The sequence below is a fragment of the Manacus vitellinus genome, unplaced genomic scaffold (genome assembly GCF_001715985.3).
Source record: "Manacus vitellinus isolate BGI_N305 unplaced genomic scaffold, ASM171598v3 scaffold_10_pilon, whole genome shotgun sequence".
Lineage (NCBI taxonomy): Eukaryota > Metazoa > Chordata > Aves > Passeriformes > Pipridae > Manacus > Manacus vitellinus.
This window is the reverse complement of record NW_021938838.1, coordinates 18,459,549-18,482,677: the sequence shown is the minus strand read 5'-3', so window position 1 is coordinate 18,482,677 and position 23,129 is coordinate 18,459,549. Positions and strand designations below refer to the sequence as shown.

Sequence of the window (23,129 nt, the reverse complement as noted above, 5' to 3'; positions counted from 1 at the left end):
TTGCTTGTTATCAGCCTGATCTTTTGTTTGTTCCTGTTGAACATTTTGTCCTTCTAAAAGCATCAGGGAATGACAATCTCTTATTGCAGGGAGAATTTAAGGCTTCTTAAGAGCTGAAAACCTGTGGGTTTCGAATGGGTAAATTCTGAAAGAAATGAAGCTGTCGTGAGTGTTTTCAAGATCTGGGTACTTGGCATGGAGCTTGCTCTGTTCAATATTGCAAGGTGCTGAGAGAGTCAGGAGGGCTTTCCACAGACACAGGGCTGTCAGAGCCTTTGTTAATGAGGGTTTGTGCCAGTTGGTTGGAAGGAGACCAAAAGGAATACTGTTATTCTTTAAATAGCACTAGTTAGCCTCCAAAATGCCTTCTCTTCTTTGACAAAGTTATTAGATGATGGAAAGCCTGAAAGGTGTGATTTAATGAAACTGGGTGCATGGGTGAAAGAAGAATGAAATTCAGTACTCTAGCCAGGTTCTGTATGTGTTTAACATATTATTTGTATGTATTTCCAATTTTAGAGGATGTAAGTGTGCACACACACACCTCTCTAATATTTAAAGTTGCTTTAAATAAGATCTGCTGGAGCACAACATCTTATATGCTTTTGCAGCTTCAGGAGTTGTCATTACAGGTATAAAACACATCTCTCTCAAAAGACTGAGCAGCAGTGCCCCGTGAGTTATTAGCAGCCTCTGAAGATTTTTGCATTCCTTATCCTACAGTCATAGTTTTGGGAAGAGAAGACACATGAACTTGTCCAAAGTTTTCTTGGCAAGACCCATTATTCCCCATTTATCCCCCTTGATCTACATGCAAGAGGCTGGCAGAGGACTTCAAAACATCTGTAACCTGCAGAGGTGGGGAGAACCCCAGTGAGACTGAGCCATTGCCCCAACACCCCTGCCTGAGGGTTTGTCTCCTGTGTCCTTAGTCTGCAGCAGAAGAGGTTTGTGTGCCATCCACAGCCTGGAAACACTAGGTTGTTTCCCTCAGCACAGTGGTGAGGCCACTGAAGTGGGAATTACCCAGCAGCACATCCCAGATTTCAGTATCAGTAAATACAGGTGGGCAGGAAGATGCCTCAGCAGCACACAAAGATTTAGTGGGGATTTGGTGTGTGGTTCTCATCTTTTGCCACAGAAGTCTGGGCAATATAAAAATCAGTATTTATAATTGCATTCAAGGGTCTTGATTTTCAGATTGATTAGAGAAGGTAAGTGCTGCTCTGACTCAGAGTGCAGGATTGTGAGGAGACTTGGTTGAAAGATACAGAAGGCCAAAGGGATTAGGGAAAATGAATACTTAAAAGGCTACTAAACATAAAAGCAAGTAGAAGTAAACATAGATATGATTTTTACCCAGCAAAGAATCTACACAAATTTTATGTGAATCTGCTGTTACTGGAAAAATCCAATGTAGAGTAAATCAAGAAGTTGTAAAAACAAAAACAGATTCCTCATGTTAACAGCATTTTCAGGAAAGAAGAGTGGGACATGGGAAGGAAAAGGGTAGCATTTTAGTTTTAAGAGCGTGAGAAGCCACTAGGCTTTCACCAGGTTGGTAAATTGTTATTTGTTTGCTTTTTTGTTGGTTTATTCCTTTTTATTCAAAGAGGATAATATCTGAGAGTTGTAGACAGCAAACTCAGAAGCCATACATGGCTTATATAATCATCTTTATTCTGAATAAAAATAGGTAGGTCATAGAATATTGTATACTTTATCTTTTTCTAGCAAGGAGAGTGTATCAGATTAATTTGCTGTGAAGTCTAGTGGTATTCCCTATTTAAGGATTTATTGCACATGAGACTCCTTAGTAAATTAATTATGAATTGGCCTGAATGTATGATTTTGTTTGAGGTTAAAGATTTCCATCGTGGAGGGGTGAGGGCATCAGAGCACATGGTAAATAGGATGAGAGGGAATGGCCTCAAGCTGCACCAGGAGAGGGTCAGGTTGGACATCAGGAGGAATTTCTTCATGGAAAGGGTGATCAGGCTCTGGAAGGGGCTGCCCAGGGAGGTGGTGGAGTCCCCATCCCTGGAACTGTCCAAGGAAGGACTGGATGTGGCACTGAGTGCTCTGGGCTGGGGGACAAGGTGGTGTTTGGTTAAAGGTTGGACTTGATAATCTTGGAGGTCTTTTCCAACCTTAATGATGGTATGAATTCTAAAAAAGCATCACTAAGTGCCAGTGTGACAATGCTTAGCCTATACATCCTGAGGTATGAAAAATACTTGGGCTTTTAATACTGTTAATGCAGGTAATTAGTTAATGGGCTAGATGAACTTGCCTTGCACGTTGTCATATGAGAACAGAACAGAAAACTAGAGTTATAATAAATGCTCCTCTAATAGCAGAAGTCAGGAAAGCTTCCAGCTGAGACACCACCAACTCAACCAGCTGGGATAAGGATCAGCAAATCCAGGGGCTGAGGCTTGGACCAGAACTTAAAAATGTGTTTCTGTAATGAGCTCTGCCAGGAGGTGCCAAACGAGCCTGTTTGGCCACCTTATGTTTCTGCTTTCATTATTTCTCATCTCTGTGCAGACAGAGGAGAAGCTCCAATTCTCTGTACGGTGCCTGTAACAGCAGATGAGCAGCCTCAGCTGGATCTCCTGCTCCTCTGGGCAATATCCACAAGTGCCCCCAAAGCCACCCAGCAGGTCCCCTCCCCGTTCAGGTGCAGCACTGGCCTTCTGCAGCTGTGCTGCTTCGGTGCATTATTGTCCAATTCCAGTTTTTGTTGAGCTGTTCAGATTGCTGTTGTTACCAGGTGGGTTTTAGTTGTTGTTAGTCATTAAGAGGTGAAATAAAAGCAGAATACAGCTCAGGAAATTACTAATTAAAGGACCGTAGACTCATTTTTAAAGATTCTTAACACAGTGAATATAAGAAGAACAAAATTAAACTGCTGGTAAATGATGGAGTAGGAACATGAATGTGGGTAGTCTCTAAACTGCAGTTCATCCCAGTGTGGTGATTGCTGCAGGTACTGGAAGCAGCTGAAGTAAATAGGGGAAACATTTTTATTACCTGCCAAAAGCTCAGAGTATTTGTAAATGAGTTTTGCAAGCATCTGTAGAAAACTCACTCGAGAGAAAGATGATAAAATGTATTATAAAATTAGTAGCACAAAGAAATTTATTTTTTTTTTTTCACTGTGGGTGAGCTTTGTACATTATGGTCTTGTTTTGACTAGCTGTGATCAAGAAGATGCTTATCTGAATGATTGTACACTTGGAAAAATGACTTGTAGCAGTCTCAAGAGCTTTTATTGCATTGATTATTTAGTAGGAAAGTAAACGAAATAGCTCAGAGAACTGCAGTTTATTTCTGTATTGTGTGCATTTTAACGGTGGCATCCCTTTCCAGTTGCAATTATTAGAAATTCAAAAAGAGAAATTAAAAATCTGTGTTCTTCCAAGAGAGTAACCACAGCTGTTAAATGTTATCCTCAAGCTTCTCCTTTCCCATTTTTTCTAATGAAGAGCAGTAGCAGTAATTCCCTTCCCTTCCCTGAGGACCCCTGGAGGAGCTGTGTTTTCCCAAAGGCAGGCTCGGGCTGGTGAGCTCACCTGGTGCACAAGAAGCTGCAAGTGAAATGGATTCATCTATTTTCGTTATCCGAGCTAACAGGGTATTAAAAGTAAGACTGGAGAGTGAAAACTGTATTGGATTCTTTTCAGCTTAGATTATCAGAGGAGCTGCTGTTAATGTAAGGAAAGACCTTGGTTTCAATTTTGAGAAGTGTTGTAGTCCCTCTTCCATATTGCCTTTTCAGTAGAATTTAAGCTTTTAAAACCTAGATTTTTAAGTGCAACTGTATCTTTTTGGGTAGAGTATGAATCAGTGCTGTGGTATTTTGGGGATATGGGCTTAAATTTCCAAGATACTTAGATGCTTTCTGAAATGACCCTCCGTCTTCTCAGCTAGTCTTAATTTAAAATCCTTACTAATATTCCAAGAGGGGCATGAAGAGATGCTGCTGTTGAAAAGGAACAGCAGAAGTTTGTGCCATCTGTGTGCTGCCTTCTTCCCTAGAACCCCACTGAAGAAACTGGTGAGCAGCAGTGTAGGTTCAGCACACAGGTCACCCATTTGGTGCAGGAAGGACCTCAGAAAGAATTGCTCCTGCCCCTTGTCCCCAGCAGGGTTGTGGCACCAGGAGAACGCTGCATAAAGTGGTCTTATTTGAAGTTCATGGAGGTAATTGCATAAGAGCAGGAAATACTTGGGTAACAGTAATTTTCCCATTGTTCTGTTACAAATACTGCCCTGCTACAGAATACAGACCTGGAGCTTCAGAGAGCAGTAAGGGGCACTTTGAACATATTAGTAATAAAGAAGAAATGCCAGCATTTCTGTGGTCACTTGAGCCCTTCTCCAGTAGCTGGTTTGGGTTATTTGGGTTTGGAGTCCTTTTCTGGTTTATATTTTGTGGAGTTTCGGTTTATTTTTTGAGATGGATGGTGGCAAATGTGTCAGAAACGAAGAGGAAAGTTAAGTGCTAACATGATCTCTGTGATTTTTTAAACAAAATCAGGAAATGCTGCAAAACATCTTAGTTTGCTTTGATTCCTTTCTTAATATGAATAATACTGATGTCCTGTCACTGGCTCATGAAAACTGAGTGTTTACCCATGGTGATTTATAGGTCATGAAACTTGTGTATCTGCCCAATTAAAAGTTAATTCTATTTGACTACTCCATTTTAAACACATAAACCCAAAGATGGCATAAAACCAAAGAACGATTTGATAGCACAGGGGAGAAGCAGGAAATGTTATTTAAAACCTAGTGATCTTTCTAGCAAAGCTGCTGTATTTTCTCCTTTCCTATAGCGATTTTCTGGTTAGTTCTATGTCAAACCATCTCCTTTGCCTCACTCATTCTTGTAGACCTTTGCTCAGGTGCCTGCATTAAGTCATTTTAATTCATTATGATAAGCCATATACAGCTTGCCATTCAGCAAAGTCCTTGTCACTTTGCTGTAAACCCTCTCATGTGGTGTGACCTAACCAGTTCTGACAGCAGAGAGAGTTCAGCCACAATGTAGCATTTTAAAGTTATTTACAGTGCTTGAAGGTCTGTCTGAGTACAGTATCCACTTAATCCAGCCTAAATCTAGGGAGCTGTCTTCTGGTCGTGCCACTCTGTCTAACAGCTGTTAATAATAGCTGTTCTAGTCACCCTGGCTTCTGACTGAAAATCTGTCTGGAGCTCTTGCATCTCATGAGGCAGGTCAAAATTGACATTTTTTATTGATGTTACTGCTTTCTGCTGAATACTTGGGGACAAATAAAAGTAACTGAATTCAAAAAATGAAGGGGAAAAAGTAATTTGTTTGGTGGAATTACTAGTCAACTGACATCTGTAGTTAAATAAGTAGTCCTTTTAAAAATACACTGTTTTGTGTATATGTATATACACACACACATATATATATAAACATAATTTCATTATTAACTTTCTTAAATGAAGCCATGATGCAGACAGATCTCATTTAGCACTTCCATTTCTTTTTCAGTGAGTATTAAAAGTGAAAAACTGTGCATATTTATTTCATGAGGAAATGAATGAACTTTGTTGGCTAAAAATTTAATGTCCATATATGTATTCAATATAGAAATTCCAAAGAGTGGTTTACATTTTAACAGAGCATCTGCTTCTGATTTACACTTGGGGCAGGAGGAGAGGGAGCAACTAGTAGGTGCAGACTAGGGTTATGGATGATACCAGGTTGAATTTGTGAGAGAAGCTTATTTGGCAACAATGACAGTGCTGATATGAAGTTCCAGTAGTGGAGGACAAGTATTTAATTAATTGGAGTTAATGTGGTGTCATGAAGGACATCTTATTAAAGAACCCGGGATTTAATTTTTTAAATTAGATTACATATAGTTGATAAAGTTAACTCCATGGCTGTAATATATTCAGCCTTCAGCAATGCATTTGACTTATTATCACACAACATTCGGATTAGCTGTATACAATATTAATAAGGTTCACATTAAATGGATTAAAGCCTGGCTTACTGACAGAAGCAGTTGTCAGGAACAAGTCATCCTCCAGCGCTTGTTCTTTTTTTCACAAGTGGGGTTACAAAGGAGATGATGTTAAATCTGATGGCATTTGACATCTCAGAAGCAATTTCTAGATCCCAGTTAATCATATAGATTAACGAACTCTCTATAACTTTGAGAGTTATAGTAGGTCATCAAAATGATGGGAAGTTTGAGCAGTAAGATCTGGATCATTTGATCAATCGAGCTTATTAATATATATATTTTTAAAAATATAGACAAGAGAAGTCGTAAGTTTAAGAAGAAAGAATTTAGATGAAAGCTAGAGAATACTGCACTTGTGATCTGGAAATAATTTAGACACGACAGTCTGCAAACAACTGAACACATCCTTTGTGTAGTAAACTCTCAGAAACAGCTAATGAGATTCTTGTGTATACATCAGAACAAAAGCTTAATTACCTCGGGGGGAATGACTCTAGTCCCAGGTAATGTTCTTTAAATCTCTCTCTGTAGTACTTCTGTGTCTGATGTATGTGTGGAGAGTCACAGCTAATGTGACTCATGTCAGCTCCCTTTTGAAAGTGATGGCAAGGAACAGTTTTTCCTTGAGAAATGTGAGGGCCTCCACACTGCATTATCCAAGAACAGCCATTCTGGTAAATACACAGTCCCTTAAGGAGTGCTCTGGTACTGCTGGGGGCTGCTTGGGTGCTTAAAGAAAAAGCCTCCATGTGTTAGTAACTGGGTGGTGAAGCCAGACAAAATTGAATAGAAACTGAGGTGCACAGATAGGATAAAAACCATAAACAAGGGAAATGGCAGATTCTACCTGTTTAAGGAATCAGCACTTTTTAAATGGAGAACCAGCTGGTTCTGGCAAAGACTTTTCTAAGGAAGGAATTAGGGAAGTTAAGTGTAAAAATGTGTGTCTGAGCAAACCAATGGGCAGCTTCCTAAACATCACCCTGAGTTCAGAGGATTCAGCAGCCATCTGAACCTCTCCCTGATGTTCCATGGTCTTCAACAATGTGTCATACTCTTCTAACATCCCCCCTGCTCTTGGTCCTCTGCCTGGTCCTCAGAACATGAACCAGATCTTTTTGCTTTGTGTTTGTGGAGACCTTTGAAATCTGATGGTAAGACAGAATTGTCTGTAGCCTGGTAATGGGGTTTCAGCACTGATCCTCATCTGTTCTTGCTTTGTCAGTGAGGAATGGCAAATAAAGCCTGTATTTCAGTTTATATCTCCTAAGTTTGCTGAACACAGTGAAAGATGTTTACCTCTTCTGCATGTAGGCTCCTCCAGAGGTGATGAAAGGTACAGTGTGCTAGTGAAAAGACAAGTGCCAGCTGAATCATGGTGTGGTTTAGGCATTTTTTTAATATTCCTGGCAGAACTAGTGCCTATGGCTTGTAGGCATCCTGGATGACCTGTTGGAGCCACTCACATGCCTGTTGTAGAGATTTACAAGACAAGAAATAAGTGTAGAGAATTTGAGTGGATCAATCCATTGCTACTTGGACGTGGCATTAAACTCTGGGACACACTTTAAGGCACTGTGACTGTGTAGATCTTTTCCCAGCATCTCTGGGGATGTGATTTCTTGTGCAGCTTCCCCAGCAGGAAGCACAGAAGACCTTGTGGGGTTCAGTCTTGGAGGTGTGGTCCTTCAGTCCTGCCTCTGCGTGTTCCCCTGTTTTTCTGTGTGCCTTCATCCTCCTGTTGGGAGAAGGAGCCAGGGGTGGTGGGTAACAAATCTTGTGCATAAAGAGAATAGATTATGTCCTTTTGGTGCAAGAGCTTGTGTGTGTCTCCCGACAGACAGGACTCTGCTAGGCAGTTTCACATCTTGACATAAACAGTTTCAAGCCTTAAGTAGACATGTGGCATTAGGACAAAACTTCTTCTTTCATTCTCCTGACAGATCTAAATATTATACTGTTAGCCAAGGACTGTAATTCTTGTTTTATTTGCTGGTAGTGGAGGCTCTGCAATGCCAGGAGTGGAGTGACTGAAACATCCTTAGAGTCTGAGACGTGCAGTGAAATGTTAGGCTCATTTATAGTTGGTTGATATTATCTTTCTAATCCTTACAGTTTTAATTCTTTCTAACAAAAGCAGTAGATCTCCAGAAACTGATGAGCACTGAGCTGGGCAATTTTCTGTGTGTCACTCATGAGCAGACAAGTGGATTTATCAAGCCTTTCGTGACAGCCAGAATTGTTGAAAGTTCTGTTGAGGGTGTTCTTTCCCTTCCCTTTCACCCAGATGATGATTCGTACTCTGGAACATGGACTAAGGGAATCACAATCAGCATTATGGATTTATTCCTCAGCTTAAGAGCTGTTGGAATCATCTCTGCTGAATGCATTTCGTTTTGCTCCCCAGGTCTTGCAGAGGTATTTGTTTTGCAAGTTGCACACTGTCTTCTTAGGAGTTGGAATTAGTTAATATGTTTTTAAAGCTTTATTCTCATGAGTTTAGCTTTGCAAAATTCCCCATGATGAGCAGAAGACCATGTGTGTTGGGGCTTCCAGGACAGCATGAGGGGGGACATCTCTTGAAAACACTTTCTGGTCCTGTTGTATCAGATTGACTTGAATTTAGCTTTCTGGTCTGTTGGGGCAGAAGATTGTTGGAAACTCAACAGATTAGTCTGGACACCTTTAGCCATATAATGGTAAAGTGTTGATACATGTTTTCTTTACTCAGAGTCCTTTTCAAAGACTTGTAAGTCCTCTCTAGATTTTTACAACCGATAGTTCATAGCCCCAAGAATAGATCCTTGGAATCATCTCTCAGGCTTGGCTCTCAAAAGAGTAATTCCAGTGGATTGAAGAGGCAAGTGTTTGAAATTCAGGAGACTATAAAATTGATTCTTCCATAAAGAAGTAATTTGTGGTAAATGGTGTAGTCCTCTGGGCAGCTATTCACTCATTTTATGTGACCAGGACCCTTGAAACATGGTCAGAAGGATTAGAGAAGGACACCTCTGATCTGTTATTTATCTGTACAAGCCAAGGAAACTTTTCTTTTTGACAACACAGTATCTGAGAGCAGACCCAACCAAACACACCATCTTACTCGAAGCTTCTGGGAATGGGGAAAATGCAATCTTAAGAAAAGTTTGGAGAGTGTTGTGGAGTTAACTAGAAGATTCTGAAATACTTAACCAGCTTTTCTATATTTAGTTGCATGTTCTGTGGTAGGGAAGCAGCAATGCACTGCGTTACTCCAGGAAGCGTGTGGGAGATCCAGGCGGGGTTGCAGGGTTCTGAATTCTGGGGAGTAGAATTGTCTGGCATGAGCCTCCTCCAAGAAAGTATCCTCCCAAGAGGATGTTAGTCATCTCTCCCTTTCCAGTGTGCTAGACTGGCTCAGCATGAAAGCAGGTGGCCAGCTGGCATTTCCTTCTGTGTCCTTGCTCTGGTAGCCAGTCTCTGTAGACTGAGAAGGAAGTCATAGCATTTAGTGGCCAAAGTGCCATCTTTAAACAAAAGCAGCTAGATGAACCATTCATTTAGATGAACCAGTAAATTAAATTGAAAGTAAGACAAGCTGTCAATATATATCTGATTAGCTTCTGTCAGAATGCTGTTTCTGGGATTGGCCTTATAACTGTCCTTCCCCAGTGCTTCTAACACTGAAATATTTCTTCTTCTTGAATATTTCTTCTTGTTTGATATTACTGTGTGTGCAGCCCTTGAACATATTTGTCCTTGGCCTCAGTACTGCCGAGGCATCCTGAGGGACAGGAAAGCCAGTGCTGTGGCTGGGAGAGCAGCTCACAGGAGGTGATACTGCCCTGGTTGTCTGATGGTCACTTGTGTTGGCACTACAGGATTCCTGACGTGGTGGAACAGCAATCAGGTACCAGACATAATAAGTCTGAGGTGGTTTTTTTTCCCAAGTTGGATCTACTGCCATCTTTTAAAAAGTAGGGAATGTTCTCGATAAACCTTGATCAAGCTCATTGCTACATCAGCATTTGTCCTTGTTAACTATGAGTACAAATATATTCCAAATGACCTTTCCACACATGCTCTTTCAAGGGGATACAGATCATATACTCCTCATAATGAGCTGTTGTTCTTGTTATTTCTTCAGAGTATAAATGGACAGTGCACTTTATAAGGTAGTAAAATGTATTTCCTACCCCAAGAGCTTGCTCTATAAGCAGGAATAGACAGAAAGGGAAATGAGAGGATTTATGTAAACCAAACTAGGCAGCAGCTTAAGTCTTGTTGTGTGGTTATTTCAGTATTTGTATGTTCAGTGGCTTCCTGATGGATGCATGTGGTGAAAACAACTATCACAGTGTGTTAAATGCTAAATATTTTTAGAGAAAACTTGAAATAAAACTGAAATACCAGCAATTTCATTAATATATCCAAACAGGAGAAACTAATGTATGAAAATGAAATTTAATATATCTGAGTCAGTAGAAATAACGTAATATACCTTTTGGAATATTTGTAAAGTACAATTTAATGGGCAAACAGACTTCTCCTATAAACTCATTGGTTTCCTCATGTCAGATTCAGATCACTGAAAGCAGTGAAGCCTTAAAACTGAATTTACAGTGATGTATAACTACTTAGAACATGCAGAGCTTAGAAATTTCTTTAATAACTGTAATTTATCACATTTTAGTTTGTCTTAGGAAAACAAAATCTATTGTAATAACTGGCAATTTTAAATGTTGAATTGCTGCAGGATATCGAGTGTTCCTGATCAGCTGTCTATACTCTGTGATTTAGAAAGAAATAATTTGTTCCATAGTTCCATATTTGCATTGAAAACTGACTTAGCCATAGTAAAAAACAGCTAAACTTTTAAAACTGTTGTATTTATAAGTCTCAGCCTCCCATTAATGCAGTTAATGGGTTGCTGGCTGCAGTCAGCACATGATGTTCATTCACCACCCTCCCCTCCCAGATGGAGGCAAGGGGATACCCTAATAAAATGAAAATTCATGGCTCCTCCAATAACCAAAGCATCTCTTGGCTTGTGCAGTTTCCTGAAATGATAAAGGAATGAAATAGGAAAATTGGTAAGATGCCACTTTCTATTTTTTCCTAACTAGCAGGTTTTTAGTGGCCTTGTGCTTTGAGCTGAAGAAGCTCGAAGACATGCAAGTGCAATAATAAAGATAAAGCATTTCTCTTTATTATGGTCAGTTACTACTAATCTCCTTTTAGAGTTTTAACTGGGATTTATAGGGATTCATTTGTGGTTTAGGTTTGGAGATAATTAAGTACCTTTCTGCTGCAAAGAAGAAATGGAGAGAGAATTGGCTCAAAGCTAAAGAAAGATTCCAGTACTATCGCATATATTAAACTTTCTTTTATTTGGTTGTCACCCCAATAGGAATGATTAGTGGGTTGTAAAGAAAGAAAATGTATTGCATTACATCTATTAAAGCATGTTTTATATGTAACAGTAATTAAAATATAATTGAAATCATGAGTTCTTCTAATTATTGGCTTTACATAATGCATAGTTAAAGAGTGAGCATCTATAAATGTGTCCTTTTTACACATCCAGAAATGGTTTGCTGGCAGCATTTTAATTAAAGATGGATTAGTTAAAATGCAGTTTAATCATTCTGTCATCAAAGGATTTAGACCTCATTAATTAGCTGTTGATAAATAGGTTTAAACTACAAAAAATTTAATTTAAAATATGCCAGTTATGATCTAGAATTATTAGAGCTGGAGATGGAGCAATGAGTCTAAGAAAAATTCGTGCCATCTCTTTCCGTAATATTAGATTAAATATGAAATGTAGACCAGTGCAGAACTTAGTTCTGCCTTGTTGGTAATGGATGAGACTCCAAGTGGTTGTTGGAATTGGTGAAGAATTAAAACAGAGACTCTTTTTAATGATCATTCCTTTGTAATGCAGCAGTGAGATCCATTTTCCATTTATGTATTTGGTGAAGATTGAAAACTCCTTTAAAAATCCTTCTGCTTTGGCAAATGGATGAAAATAAATCCTGTATTCAAGGGTTTATAGTTTCCTCATTGCTGTAGAGGAGCAGTGCAGAAGGAGCCCCCACTACTTCTGTAAAACCACAGGGCAGGGCCAGACTGGCAGAGGCAAGAGCAGGAATGTTGGGAAGGTGATGTGATGTTGTCACAGTGTAGGAGGACAAGTTCCCACCCTAAAGGGCTCCTGGTGCCAGTGCTGAGCCCCCAGCTGGAGAGCAGCTGAAGGGAACTGTCTCCCTTGCTGTGGCAGCAGCTTCCAGAGCTGCCCACAGGGTCTGGTGCTCTGTTGGTTACCACAGAATCCCAGAATGTGCTGAGTCGGAAGGGATCCTCAAGGATCACTGAGTCCAGTCCTCAGCCCTGCACAGGCCCATCCCCAGAGTCACCCCCTGTGCCCCAGAGGATCATCCAAACCCTCCTGGAGCTCTGGCAGCCTTGGGGCTGTGCCCACTGCCCTGGGGAGCCTGGGCAGTGCCCAACCAGCCTCTGGGGGAAGAACCTTTGGCTGAGATCCAACCTGAGCCTGCCCTGACACAGCTCCAGCCATTCCTGGCTGCTGTCCCCTGCTCCCCCAGAGCAGTAAGCTAGTCCCTGCCCCGCCTCTGCCCCTGCCCAGCAATTGGAACTGCACTGAGGTCTCCCCTCAGTCTCCTCTGCTCCAGCTGAACACACCAAGTGCCCTCAGTGTCCTCACACGGCTTCCAATCCAGGCCCTTCCCCATCTCCATGTCCCTCCTTTGGACACTCTCCAATGGCTCAATCCCTTCCCTCCATTGTGTCCCCCCAAACTGCCCCAATGTTGAGGTGAGGCCGCCCCAGGGCAGAGCAGAGTGGGACAATCCCCTCCCTGGTGCCCCAGGACAGGGATGTCCCTCCTGGCTGCCAGGGCACTGCTGACCCAGGGACAACTGGCACCACCAGGACCCCCCAGGGCCCTTTCCCAGCTCTGCTCTCCAGCCTCCCAGTCAGTTCAGCTTCACTCCTTGCAATGGTCTGACCATGGCTGGGATCCCAGTCATGGCAATCTCCTGTACTAGTCAGGCTTTTCCATCAGTTCCTGGTTCTTGGACCGGCTGGAGCTCTGGTGCAATCCTTTGGGTAAACCTTGTTTGTGTTCTTGTCACAGCCCCTTGACAGACTGAGCAGCTCTGGAAGAGGTGTGTCCTCTGCTGAGAGAGCACACACCTCCTGCCACTGAGCTTCTGCACACGGGAAAAACAGAAAGAGAGGTAGACCTTGGCTTGCAAGTCTGTCAGAATTGACATGAAACCTTTATATTAAACCTTTGTGTTATGACTATCTTAATCAGCTTAATTTCTGTGAAACACTAACTGTATTTCAGCTGGATTGATAGTGAAGGATTTCAATAGCTTAATAGTCATAATATTTGAATCCACAAATCAGCTGGGTTTTATGCTGATGAGTCAAACAATTTTGACAAACAATAGGTGACTTTTCTGAGTAGAGTTTAAAAGAGTTTCAGCAAAATAATAATTTGACAACCATGCTTGAAGACTTTCTTAAAGGCTTCTTGAATGTTAATTTAAAGGTTGCCTTACTGAACAGCTGTATTTACAGAGCAGTCTGGTAACTGTGCTGTCTCTAGGGTACCCATTCCATTGTCTTGCCAAGCTTCTGGAAAAGCAGCAGCTGAGTATGAGTTATAGGTTTACATAATTATTGTTTGCATTTGAACATTCGTAATGAAATGGCTTAGCTGAACTTCTGTGAAAATGCATAATTTGATGAATTTTCAGAGTGAGGTAGAGAAATGTTGCATGAGCACAGAATCAGATGAAAGACAAATCAAGTGAGAGTGGGTATATGCACTTCCTTAAAACCACATCTGTGAAAGCTCTTGCACTTTCCTCATACTGAAAAAAAAAATGCATTTAAACTCAAACAGACTGGTTAGAAGACACACCAGTCTGTCTGGGAGGGAGAAGGGGAGATCATTCCACAGGTATTCTTAAACTACTGCAGTATCATAGAGTCAGTCACTGACTGAGTCAGTTCTCTGACCCCAAAATTATTCAAAAATTCTGGGGTTGCAAATTGGTGGGGGAAAATTTTCTTCCTGTGGAATAGTTAAAAGGAAGAAATTAAAAAACAAAAAGAAAGTGCCTGTGTGTGGGTGAGGAAAATGCCATTCCAGATTGTCCAAATTCACCACCCTGTGTAGCTTAGCCAAAAAGATGAAATATCAGCTAATGTCATATAATCTCTTCAGTTATTCTTTGCATATGACAGGTGATTTATAATTCCCAATTATACAATTAAAATGCTAATTACCCCTCACCTAAACTCTCTGTTCTTGAACTGAGATTATCAATTACCTTCAGTCATTGCAAATCACATATGACATATGTGACAGTGCCGAGTTTTGTATTATTTATGGACTTTCTGTTACTGTGTCTCTGGTTTCCAGGAAGCATTAATGGCTTTACCTTGGTGGACTTTGTTTCCTGAAGGAATGATATTCCTTCCCATCTGTGTTGCTTTGTATCTGAAAGTGTAGCTGCATTTTGGGGTTCCTGCCCTGAGCTTTGGCTTGTCATCCATTTTAGTACAGCAAAGTAATGTTTAGAAGTCCCAACAGGAATTATTTATTACAGAGGTGAGCCCACCTACTTCTGTGCTGCTTCTACACAGCTCTTCCTTTCTTCATAAATGTTCTGTGCTCTATTCACATTAATATGCTGCCAGTTTCCTGTGCCATACCTGCTTGCCAAAATTACAGTTCTTCTATTCCTGCTGAACTTAAATAACATTGTTCTCTTCTAAGATTCCATTATTTTGTAGAGTTTGCTGCACATAAAAAAAATAACGTAGTTTAAAAAAAAAACAGCAAAAATGAGAACAGAATCTAGACATTAGAATTCAGAAGGATCAACATTTTTTAAAAAATAACACATTATTTCTGCTTGTGCATGATAGAAATTAGGACAGTTGTCAATAGGGATGCTTCAAAGTACAGTTACTTTCAGTGTCTCTGGTTGATAGTAAGCTTCAGCAGCTCTGCTCCCTGAGCATGCACAATAACCCAGCCAGTGGTTTGAATCCAAAAGTTTCATTAGAAGTAGTGCAACCAGTTAGTTTGAGAAGTTGGTGCATATATGTGTTTTTGTTTCCTGTTGTTCATGGGTCTGTAAGTTGTGTTCTAAACAATTTGCAGTCATGTAGAGCACTTAAATAATAACATTGCTTTCATAAATCATTAATTATGTTGTCTCCAAGGTGCAGAATAACTTTGCTCATCTGCTTGTAGTGCTATTTTTCTTGTTCTGCTGCAAATTTGTAATCCATCATTTGTTAATTAATACTTGGATTATTTCTCCTACTCTTCTCCACTCTCCTTCTTTACCCTTTTGCAACGAAGTACTGACTTTTTTTTTTTTTTTGCTTGTTTTTGTATTAAAACAACTTCAGGCTTGTTTGGCAATACTGCAATGTGCTGTTGTGAACTAAATGAAAATAGGATTATATAGGCTAAGCCTTTAAGCATCTAGTTGCCCACGGAAAATAAATTATATTACCAGAGTAAGTAGGTTAACAAAGAAAAATACACTGTATTTAGGAACCTCACAATGTCTAGTGTGGGATTAAGGGAAGCCCTGCTCACTTTGCTCCTGCATTCACTGGTAGGATGTTAGTGACACCTTCTCTGCTTTTCTCTGAGCATGTTTCTTCCAGCCTAGTTTGATGTTAATCTTAAATGCTTTAGGCATCGTGGACAAATTATATTTACTGTGGGTTAGCAATTTTGTGTTATTTGGGCTTTATAGCTTTTTTGTGTGTCCAGATGATCAAAAGAGTGGCTTTTAGTCCTGGTATAAACAGAGATCAGCTTTGGAATATTTGGCCTTCTATGAATCCTTTAACAAAGGTTTGGATTTTAGCCTGTCTCATGGCTACACTTCATATTTACACCATACAAAAGCATAATGACACAGTCTAGTTGTAATTCAAAAGTAATTCAGTGCACAGATAACTAACTAATAGATATTCACCTACATCTTCCAGTTGTATTCCATTAAAAAAAAAAAAAAGGAAAGTATAAAAAATCCTCCAGGTTCTGTCCAGAACTCCCTTAAGTTCCGTACTTGCTACTTTTTTTTGTAATGGCAGTTCTTACCTGTTTTGTAAGATATAGGTTAAAATGCTCCATTGGATTTTTATTTAGAATTTAAATCTTTTTGATCTAGAGGTGTCTTGGTTTCAGGATTGAATAGCTGAGAAATGCAAAATGTGGTTTTCTTATAAATACTTGTTATAAGTCAAAAAGAGCTGATGACAAGAATTAAGATTAGAGATTATTTGTGTACATCTTTTGGGAAATAAAAATAAAAGTGCTGAGTGTGTATGGATATGTTGTATTCTGGTGCCAAGGAAGACCTGAAAATAAGCAAAAAATGTGAGAGCAATCATTACAGATAGTTCTATCCCTCCTGCTTTAAGTACCTTTATTCTGCAAATTCACTTAAGTTAGGAAAGCTGTTGGCATTAAGGTACCTTATTTTACATTCATAGCAGACACCTGATTGTCATTGTCAGTGTGCTTTGGATAGCACTAAAAACTGGACCAAGGATGATCATGAGACACAAGCATCATTGTCAGAATGCTTTTGATAATTTGTCAGAAAGACTGTTCACAGAAGGTTTTACTTGAGTGGCTTTTTGGGCTGTTCTGAACTTGGGGCTTTTTAAGCATTCAGGAATTTTGTTTGGATGTGTGCAGTGCTCCAGAAGATCTGAAGCATAGCAAGGATATACTTGTTCTGTTATTTGTGATGATGAAGAACCAGTTATTTCTGAAAGGGGACTTCTCTCAGGTCACTGTAGTCAGTGAGGCAGTTGAGACTCAGAGCAGGGGATAACACTGTCTGGTACCTTGGTGGATTTGCAAGGCTGGGGCAGGTGTACTCCTGTCAGATTTACCCGAGCTGGTGGTGGCTAATGCTTGCCTTTTTTTAAGTTAATGGAAAAAAGAGTGAGGTCTTTAAAACTACCTTCATTCTCCACATATTGTCAGTCAAAGAAAGTGAAGTTTTTGGCAAAAAGAAAAAGCACCAAACCCAGGATGTGTCAAAAGCAGTGCAAGGCCCATGCAGCACTAGCAAATGTCTGCATTTAAAGGTAGCATCTGAGAGCCAACACACCAGTGGTTGGTCTGTGGACACCACCGAGGCCCCATGTGCATGGTAAATAACACATACACCCTCTGGAGAAACACTGCACAAAGCATGACAGGGAGCTTTGAAACCCAGGGAAAAAAGGAGAGAAAGAGGTGCTAACTTCTGTGTCTCTGTTGGTTGCATTAAAAGCTCACCCAAAAGCATCCAGCACCAACATAAAACTGACTGAAGACACCTACCCTCCAATCAAAAGAACCAGGCAAAGCTCAAGATGCAATATTTGCAATGCCTGTGGAGAGACAGATTGAATTATATTCCATCCAACTGTTTCAGACTTTATACTTTTGTGTTGCGCTTTCGGATAAAGATTCTTACAGAGTGGAGTCAGTGTAATCCTGGTGTGATGAAGTCCAGTGGCAGAATCTTCATTAACTTCAGTGGAACCAGGGCTTTAACTACAAAATGCTGGCACCTTCTCTAGTTCTAAATATACACTTTTCAGCTTTGAAAAGCCAGCATTTGCCATGAAAGAGATACCCAAGCCTTCACTTGTCTATGCCATATTATACAAGGATGTTGGCTCACTCTAATGGAAATGCTGGATTTTTTTATTTCAGCTGCATGAACGTTTGTAATGAGTCATACCCCAAAAAAAGTAAATTCAAAAAAGTAATGTGAGTGGTTTTACTAGCAGAAGACTCATCACCTGGCAAAGCTGTGCTATCACCAGTTCAGTCTCTTAAATAACTGCTTCTTTCTTACTCTTAAAAGGAAGTCCATAATGTTTGATGAAACAATCAGGTTTCTTTTTTAGAAAACAGAAACAAAGTTCAGGCAACAGCTGGGTTATACGAAGCATGTCTTAATTTACTTGCTGCTTTTTACTGCTAATGGGGGAGTGCTGCAAAAGGTGAATACTATTACTCAGCTGCATAGTTTCATATTAATTGCAGCCATGAATATGTGATCAGTTGTCATATGGAAAAATAAACCCTGCTATCCTGCATCACTGATGATGGAAAGATGTTTACAGCCTTCATTATTTCATTTTTAAAGCTCTTTAGAAGGTTACTGAAAGTTGCTGTTTAGAGGACACAGCTTATTCAATCATTTAAAGTGAAGGGTCTTTAAAATACACTAAAAGTTGCTTCTAATACATACATATATATAACAGTATAATTATTGTGCAAAATCTTTGTACATGGTGTCGTGTCTTACAGAGTAGACCTTGCTTGCAAGCAAATGTTTCCATATAAAATGTCCATTTTTGTGAAAAAATGTCTGTGTCAGACCAAATGACAGTTGAGGTGATAAATTTCATTAGCTCAATTTAGTGATATCTCTGCTGTGCTCTCACCATGTCAGAGTTTACACTTAACTTCTCTGGCATTTGACCTACTCCTTGCCATTATTCATTTCTGGGGCAAAACAAACCTACTATTTCTGCCTTGTAAACCACAGTGTTTTGAGCAGAAAAGAGATCCTGTAAACAGCATCTCCCTACTGAGTCTCTGAATGGAGGGTTTTCTTTTTTCCTGTGTGGTTATCTTGTATGTTTTGTTTTGTTTCTCTTTAAATACTGTCATTTTGTGTCATTTTAAAATCCAGTTTGGATTTACAAGCATGTAATGCCTTTAATATCCTTTGAATTTGAATTGTGTTCTGTGGATTTCTGCTGCAGAAGGACAAAATCACAACATCTCTATTCTTTGAATGGCACCATTATCACTCTGTGTTAATGAAATGATTTCAGTTTTACAAGAAATGAGGTTTTGAAATGCATTCAGTATTATTAAAGGGAATTGGATTGTAACTAGAGGATATTTCAAAAAGAATAGAAGGATCCATGATACATGCTTAGCTCTTAAAGCACCTAATCCTATATTAATTGTGCTTTGGGCACATCTGCCCTCATGTGAAGGGGACTTTGACAGTGAAGATGAAAATGTTTTAATGCTTTTTAAGGCCAAACAGCTCCTCCAGCAGGATGGCAGTGCTGTGTTGTACTCTTCTTTATAAGCTGAGCAGACTCAGCCTAATGTTACCACATTATCTTCTTGCTCTTGGGATTGAATCTGTGTTAATTTTTCCCCCCTGTTTGGACAGGGGAAGACCATAGAGGTATTTGGGTACCACAACCTGAAATCAAGTAGTCTTGTGTTTTCTCTGTTGTGCTACAGACAAGAAAACATGAGACCATCCATTCCAGCATGGCCTGTGACACTGGTGGAAAGGACTTGGGTTTACATAGTAGGACAGCTCTGCTGGCTTGTCTGGGGAGGAGGGTGAACAGCATAGTCAGAAGCAGTTCAGGCTTTGGAAATATTAATTCAACTTTCAGCAGAAGGTATCTGTGAGGTGGTAAAATTGAGAGGGCTTTTGCTGAAATTATTTTGAAGAGCTTTGTCCTGTCTGGCAAGCTCCTTCCCCAGTGAGGGGCTGGTTGGACTTCACTTCTCCTAAATCTACATGCCACGGACTGAAGGCAGCAGGAGTGAAAATAAGGATCACAGATGTGATTGTGTACCTGAAATACAGCAAGAAGTGGTTTTTTCAATTCCACTTCAGAGGGTTTGGCCAGCTTCAGCATTTTAACTGTTACCATCCTGTTCATTCTGTGGTCAGATGAACTCCCCTTTGCCAACAGTAATTTCCCTTTCTGCATGGAGTTGTTATGGAAAGCAGTTGCCATTTGGAGTTACTGAGCTCACTTGAGCCCCTCTTCTGTGTTGCAGAGTTGCTTAATGGCTCTGTGGAAATCCCGTGCTGCTCTGCAGGACTGCTGAGCTCTGGTGGGGGGGAATAGGAGTGTTCAGCTGACAGAGAGCCTCGCTGGGGAGCTGGGGATTTACACCAACCCAGCTGGACTCCAGCAGGGCTCGCTTTTCTCCCTGTCTTGTGGTGATTTTGTATAAATCATTAATTACTGCCTTTCTGTCTTGGCAGCCTGTTCCAGCACTACTGCTACACGCGGGGAGGGATGCGCCACACCTCCTACACCTGCATCTGCGGCAGGTAGGTCGGTGCCTGCCACTGAGCTGGGCAGTCTGTGGGGTCAGTGTCCCACTGGATATTTGAAAAATTGTTCCTGTTAGGCATGGGATGTGTTTGCAAGTGCCACCAGCGTGGGTTCTGACCTGTTTCCACTGGAAAAGCCAAAGAGAAGTGGATAGAACTGTCTCTTAAAGAAAGAACTTGGTCATAGATTCTGCTGCACTCAAGAGATTCCCCAGTGACTGCTGTTGCTGCCAAGATCATGTTTATGCTCACATCTGTGCTGCAATTGGCTTTTTTATTAAATAGGGTTACAGAGAAGGGCTTTAGAGCTACTCTGTGCTGCTCAAAAATACTTTCTTTGAAATACACCTTAAGTATTTAATATAATTCTCAAAATTCTTTGTCTCAAAGGTTAGGGTACAATTAAAATAATCTCTTTGGAATGTGGAATTTTTTTGCTCTCTTTCTCTTGCTGAATAGCTAGTGTTGAAGGTTAGTGTATTTAGGAAAGTAGTATAAAAGTTCTCCCTGCAGTTGTAGAAATGCACAAGAGAACAGTGTAGGGTACATGCTGAAGAACAGCTGTGTGCTTTGTGCAGAGATTAATCTTACTTAGTGGAATTAATCTAATCAGAGATATATGAGAGTTAGATGAAGCATATATGTTGGTATATATGTTCCACTTGTCATTCTCCTGCTGCTGAGAAACATTTGCCCTGCACTGAAGTCACATACACTTACAAAAGGTAATTTTTACATTAAAGTCAATAATGCTATATTGCTGTGGAGATAAGGACAATTAGCACCTTCACTTCTTTCTGCTGTTTATTCAGTTGCTTATTTGTAAATGCAATTTTCCAATTTACATGCAAAATTGTGGTAGGAGCATGACCAGTCTTATGGAAACTGTGTATCTAAATTGTCAGAAAAGTTTCCTGGTTTAAGTACCGTCATATAACTTGAGAATTACATCCCACTGAAATGAGACTCCATCTCTGTGCTGTTGCCACAGGTGGGGATGGTATGATTTTTCACAGCCTTAATGACCTCACATTCACTTAGAGTGGATCAGAACCTGTGCTGAGGGATCTGGTTTAGGTGCTACGTGGTCAAAGCCTATGGTCACTTTGCTAAACCTATAGAAATGTCCAAAATATGCTGTGTGGTAGGTCCCTGTGACCCCTGGGAACAGACTAACTCTCCACAGGACTGACAAATTCAGGACTTGCATTACATGGCTCAGGGAGCCCAGGAGCAGAAAAGCTCCAACAGTAGTTGAGAAGTGGGTGATGACAGGAGCTTCCTGGGTGTCCTGTCCCACCACGCTGGAGGGGCTGAGCAGGGCAGGGGAGTGGTGTTAGAGCTGCCTCTGAACCACTGGAGGATTTAAAACAGAGAATGGAATGCAAGATCCAAACAATATTGTGAGTCTGTTGTAGCTGGGAGCTGGCATTGCATCCTGCCACTAGAATTAAAAGTGCAGACAAATTTGATTAAAAAAAGAAAATTACATGAGGTGGAACATGAAGACCTTTGTCTGTAAATTTTTGTATTCTGACTCTGAGTGAGGAAGTAAGAATGAATATTAGCAGTTTTAAGCTAGATCCTAACAAATGAATGAATTCAATTAACATAATAATGGCAGAAATAATAGACATTTTTTATTACCATGAAAATGTCATGCATTGTAAATATTCCACTTAACTACATTTACAACTAAAAATAGCTTTTGCAATTAGGATTTTTGAGTAGTCATGTTTTATTTTATTCATGCCGAGTTTTGTATTTTCCTGAACACTTAAAACTGGCATATTTTGACAGGATCTTTCCTTCTGAGATTACAGGCCTGATAATAATTTCCACAGAGGAGAATAATCTTTTACGTAGAAGTTTGTTATTCACATTTTAAAAAAGATACTCACTAAGATGGAAATCTAGAGTAATCAATACAATATTTCTGTGCAGAAATAAATCACCTGTCACCTGATGACTGCATTTGTTGCTGTCCCTGTCTAGTGTTATATTCTGGAGGAGATAGTAAAAGGACATGTGCTTTATGTATTCACTATTATTTTCAGAATAATCACACACATTGTTTAGTGTTACAGGGCATCACCCAGCCAGGTTAGTCCTGTAGTTGGTGATATTTTCACACTGTCATCTTGGGAGTGGTTTGAAGCACAGACATCACTCAAGTGCAATTAAAGGAGAATGGGGCATTTGATAAGAATACTTGGATATATTTAGCACTCATCTACCAAGTGTTGACTTCCAAGTAGTGTTCAAAGGCTAATGAATTATTCATTGCAGTGTCTTGGGGTACCAAGTAACCATTTTTGCAAATGGGAAGACAAAGGTAATCCATTCACAGTGTGTCCTGGTGACACCGTGGTGGATGGCATCCACTGGGAACCAGAGATTCCAGCTGGAGTTGGGTGGAGGTCGAGGCATCAGCATCATATCTCAGCAACCACCATAGGAGCTGTGGTCAGCTGCTACTTGGTACTGCAGCAGCTCAGACTTGTCCAGGTCTTCTTGACAGATGTCTCTGGGCAGATGACAGCTCTCATCAGATGATACCAGTGATTGGGAATAACACTGTGCAGTACAATGCCTTCCTCTATCTGAGGATCACTGTAAGTGAAGCTTTTTGGGTAAGATCAGGATACTTACTGAATCTGTTTTTCTTTCTTTCATTTCAGTACGACTTGGTAAGATTTCATGTCTTAGATGAAAAAGTGGAGAGAAGGGCTTCCTTCTGGATTGGTTCTATGATGATTTAAATCATGGTGGAAGTAGTTTGTGGTTTTAGTTAATGGTCTGTTGGTTTTTCATTGGATGTTCTTTATGTAGAGCTAATAGCTGCACTTTTTGTAATGCTTGATGCTCAGCATAGTCCTGTTCTTAAAATATTGCTGACATTCCTTCTCCTTCTTCTAATAATTTGTTTGCAGGGTGCTTTCTGATCTAAAAT

The 23,129-nt window shown here is 40.2% G+C and overlaps 1 protein-coding gene across 1 annotated transcript in view; it reads left to right on the top strand.

The window, feature by feature from the left end:
• Positions 1 to 23,129, top strand: part of PEPD (peptidase D) — a 139,750-nt gene that overhangs the window by 59,061 nt on the left and 57,560 nt on the right. The window contains exon 10 of the mRNA XM_018086343.2: positions 20,105 to 20,173. Coding sequence (XP_017941832.1) covers positions 20,105 to 20,173 — 69 coding nt within the window. The remainder of the gene's footprint in view (positions 1 to 20,104; positions 20,174 to 23,129) is intronic.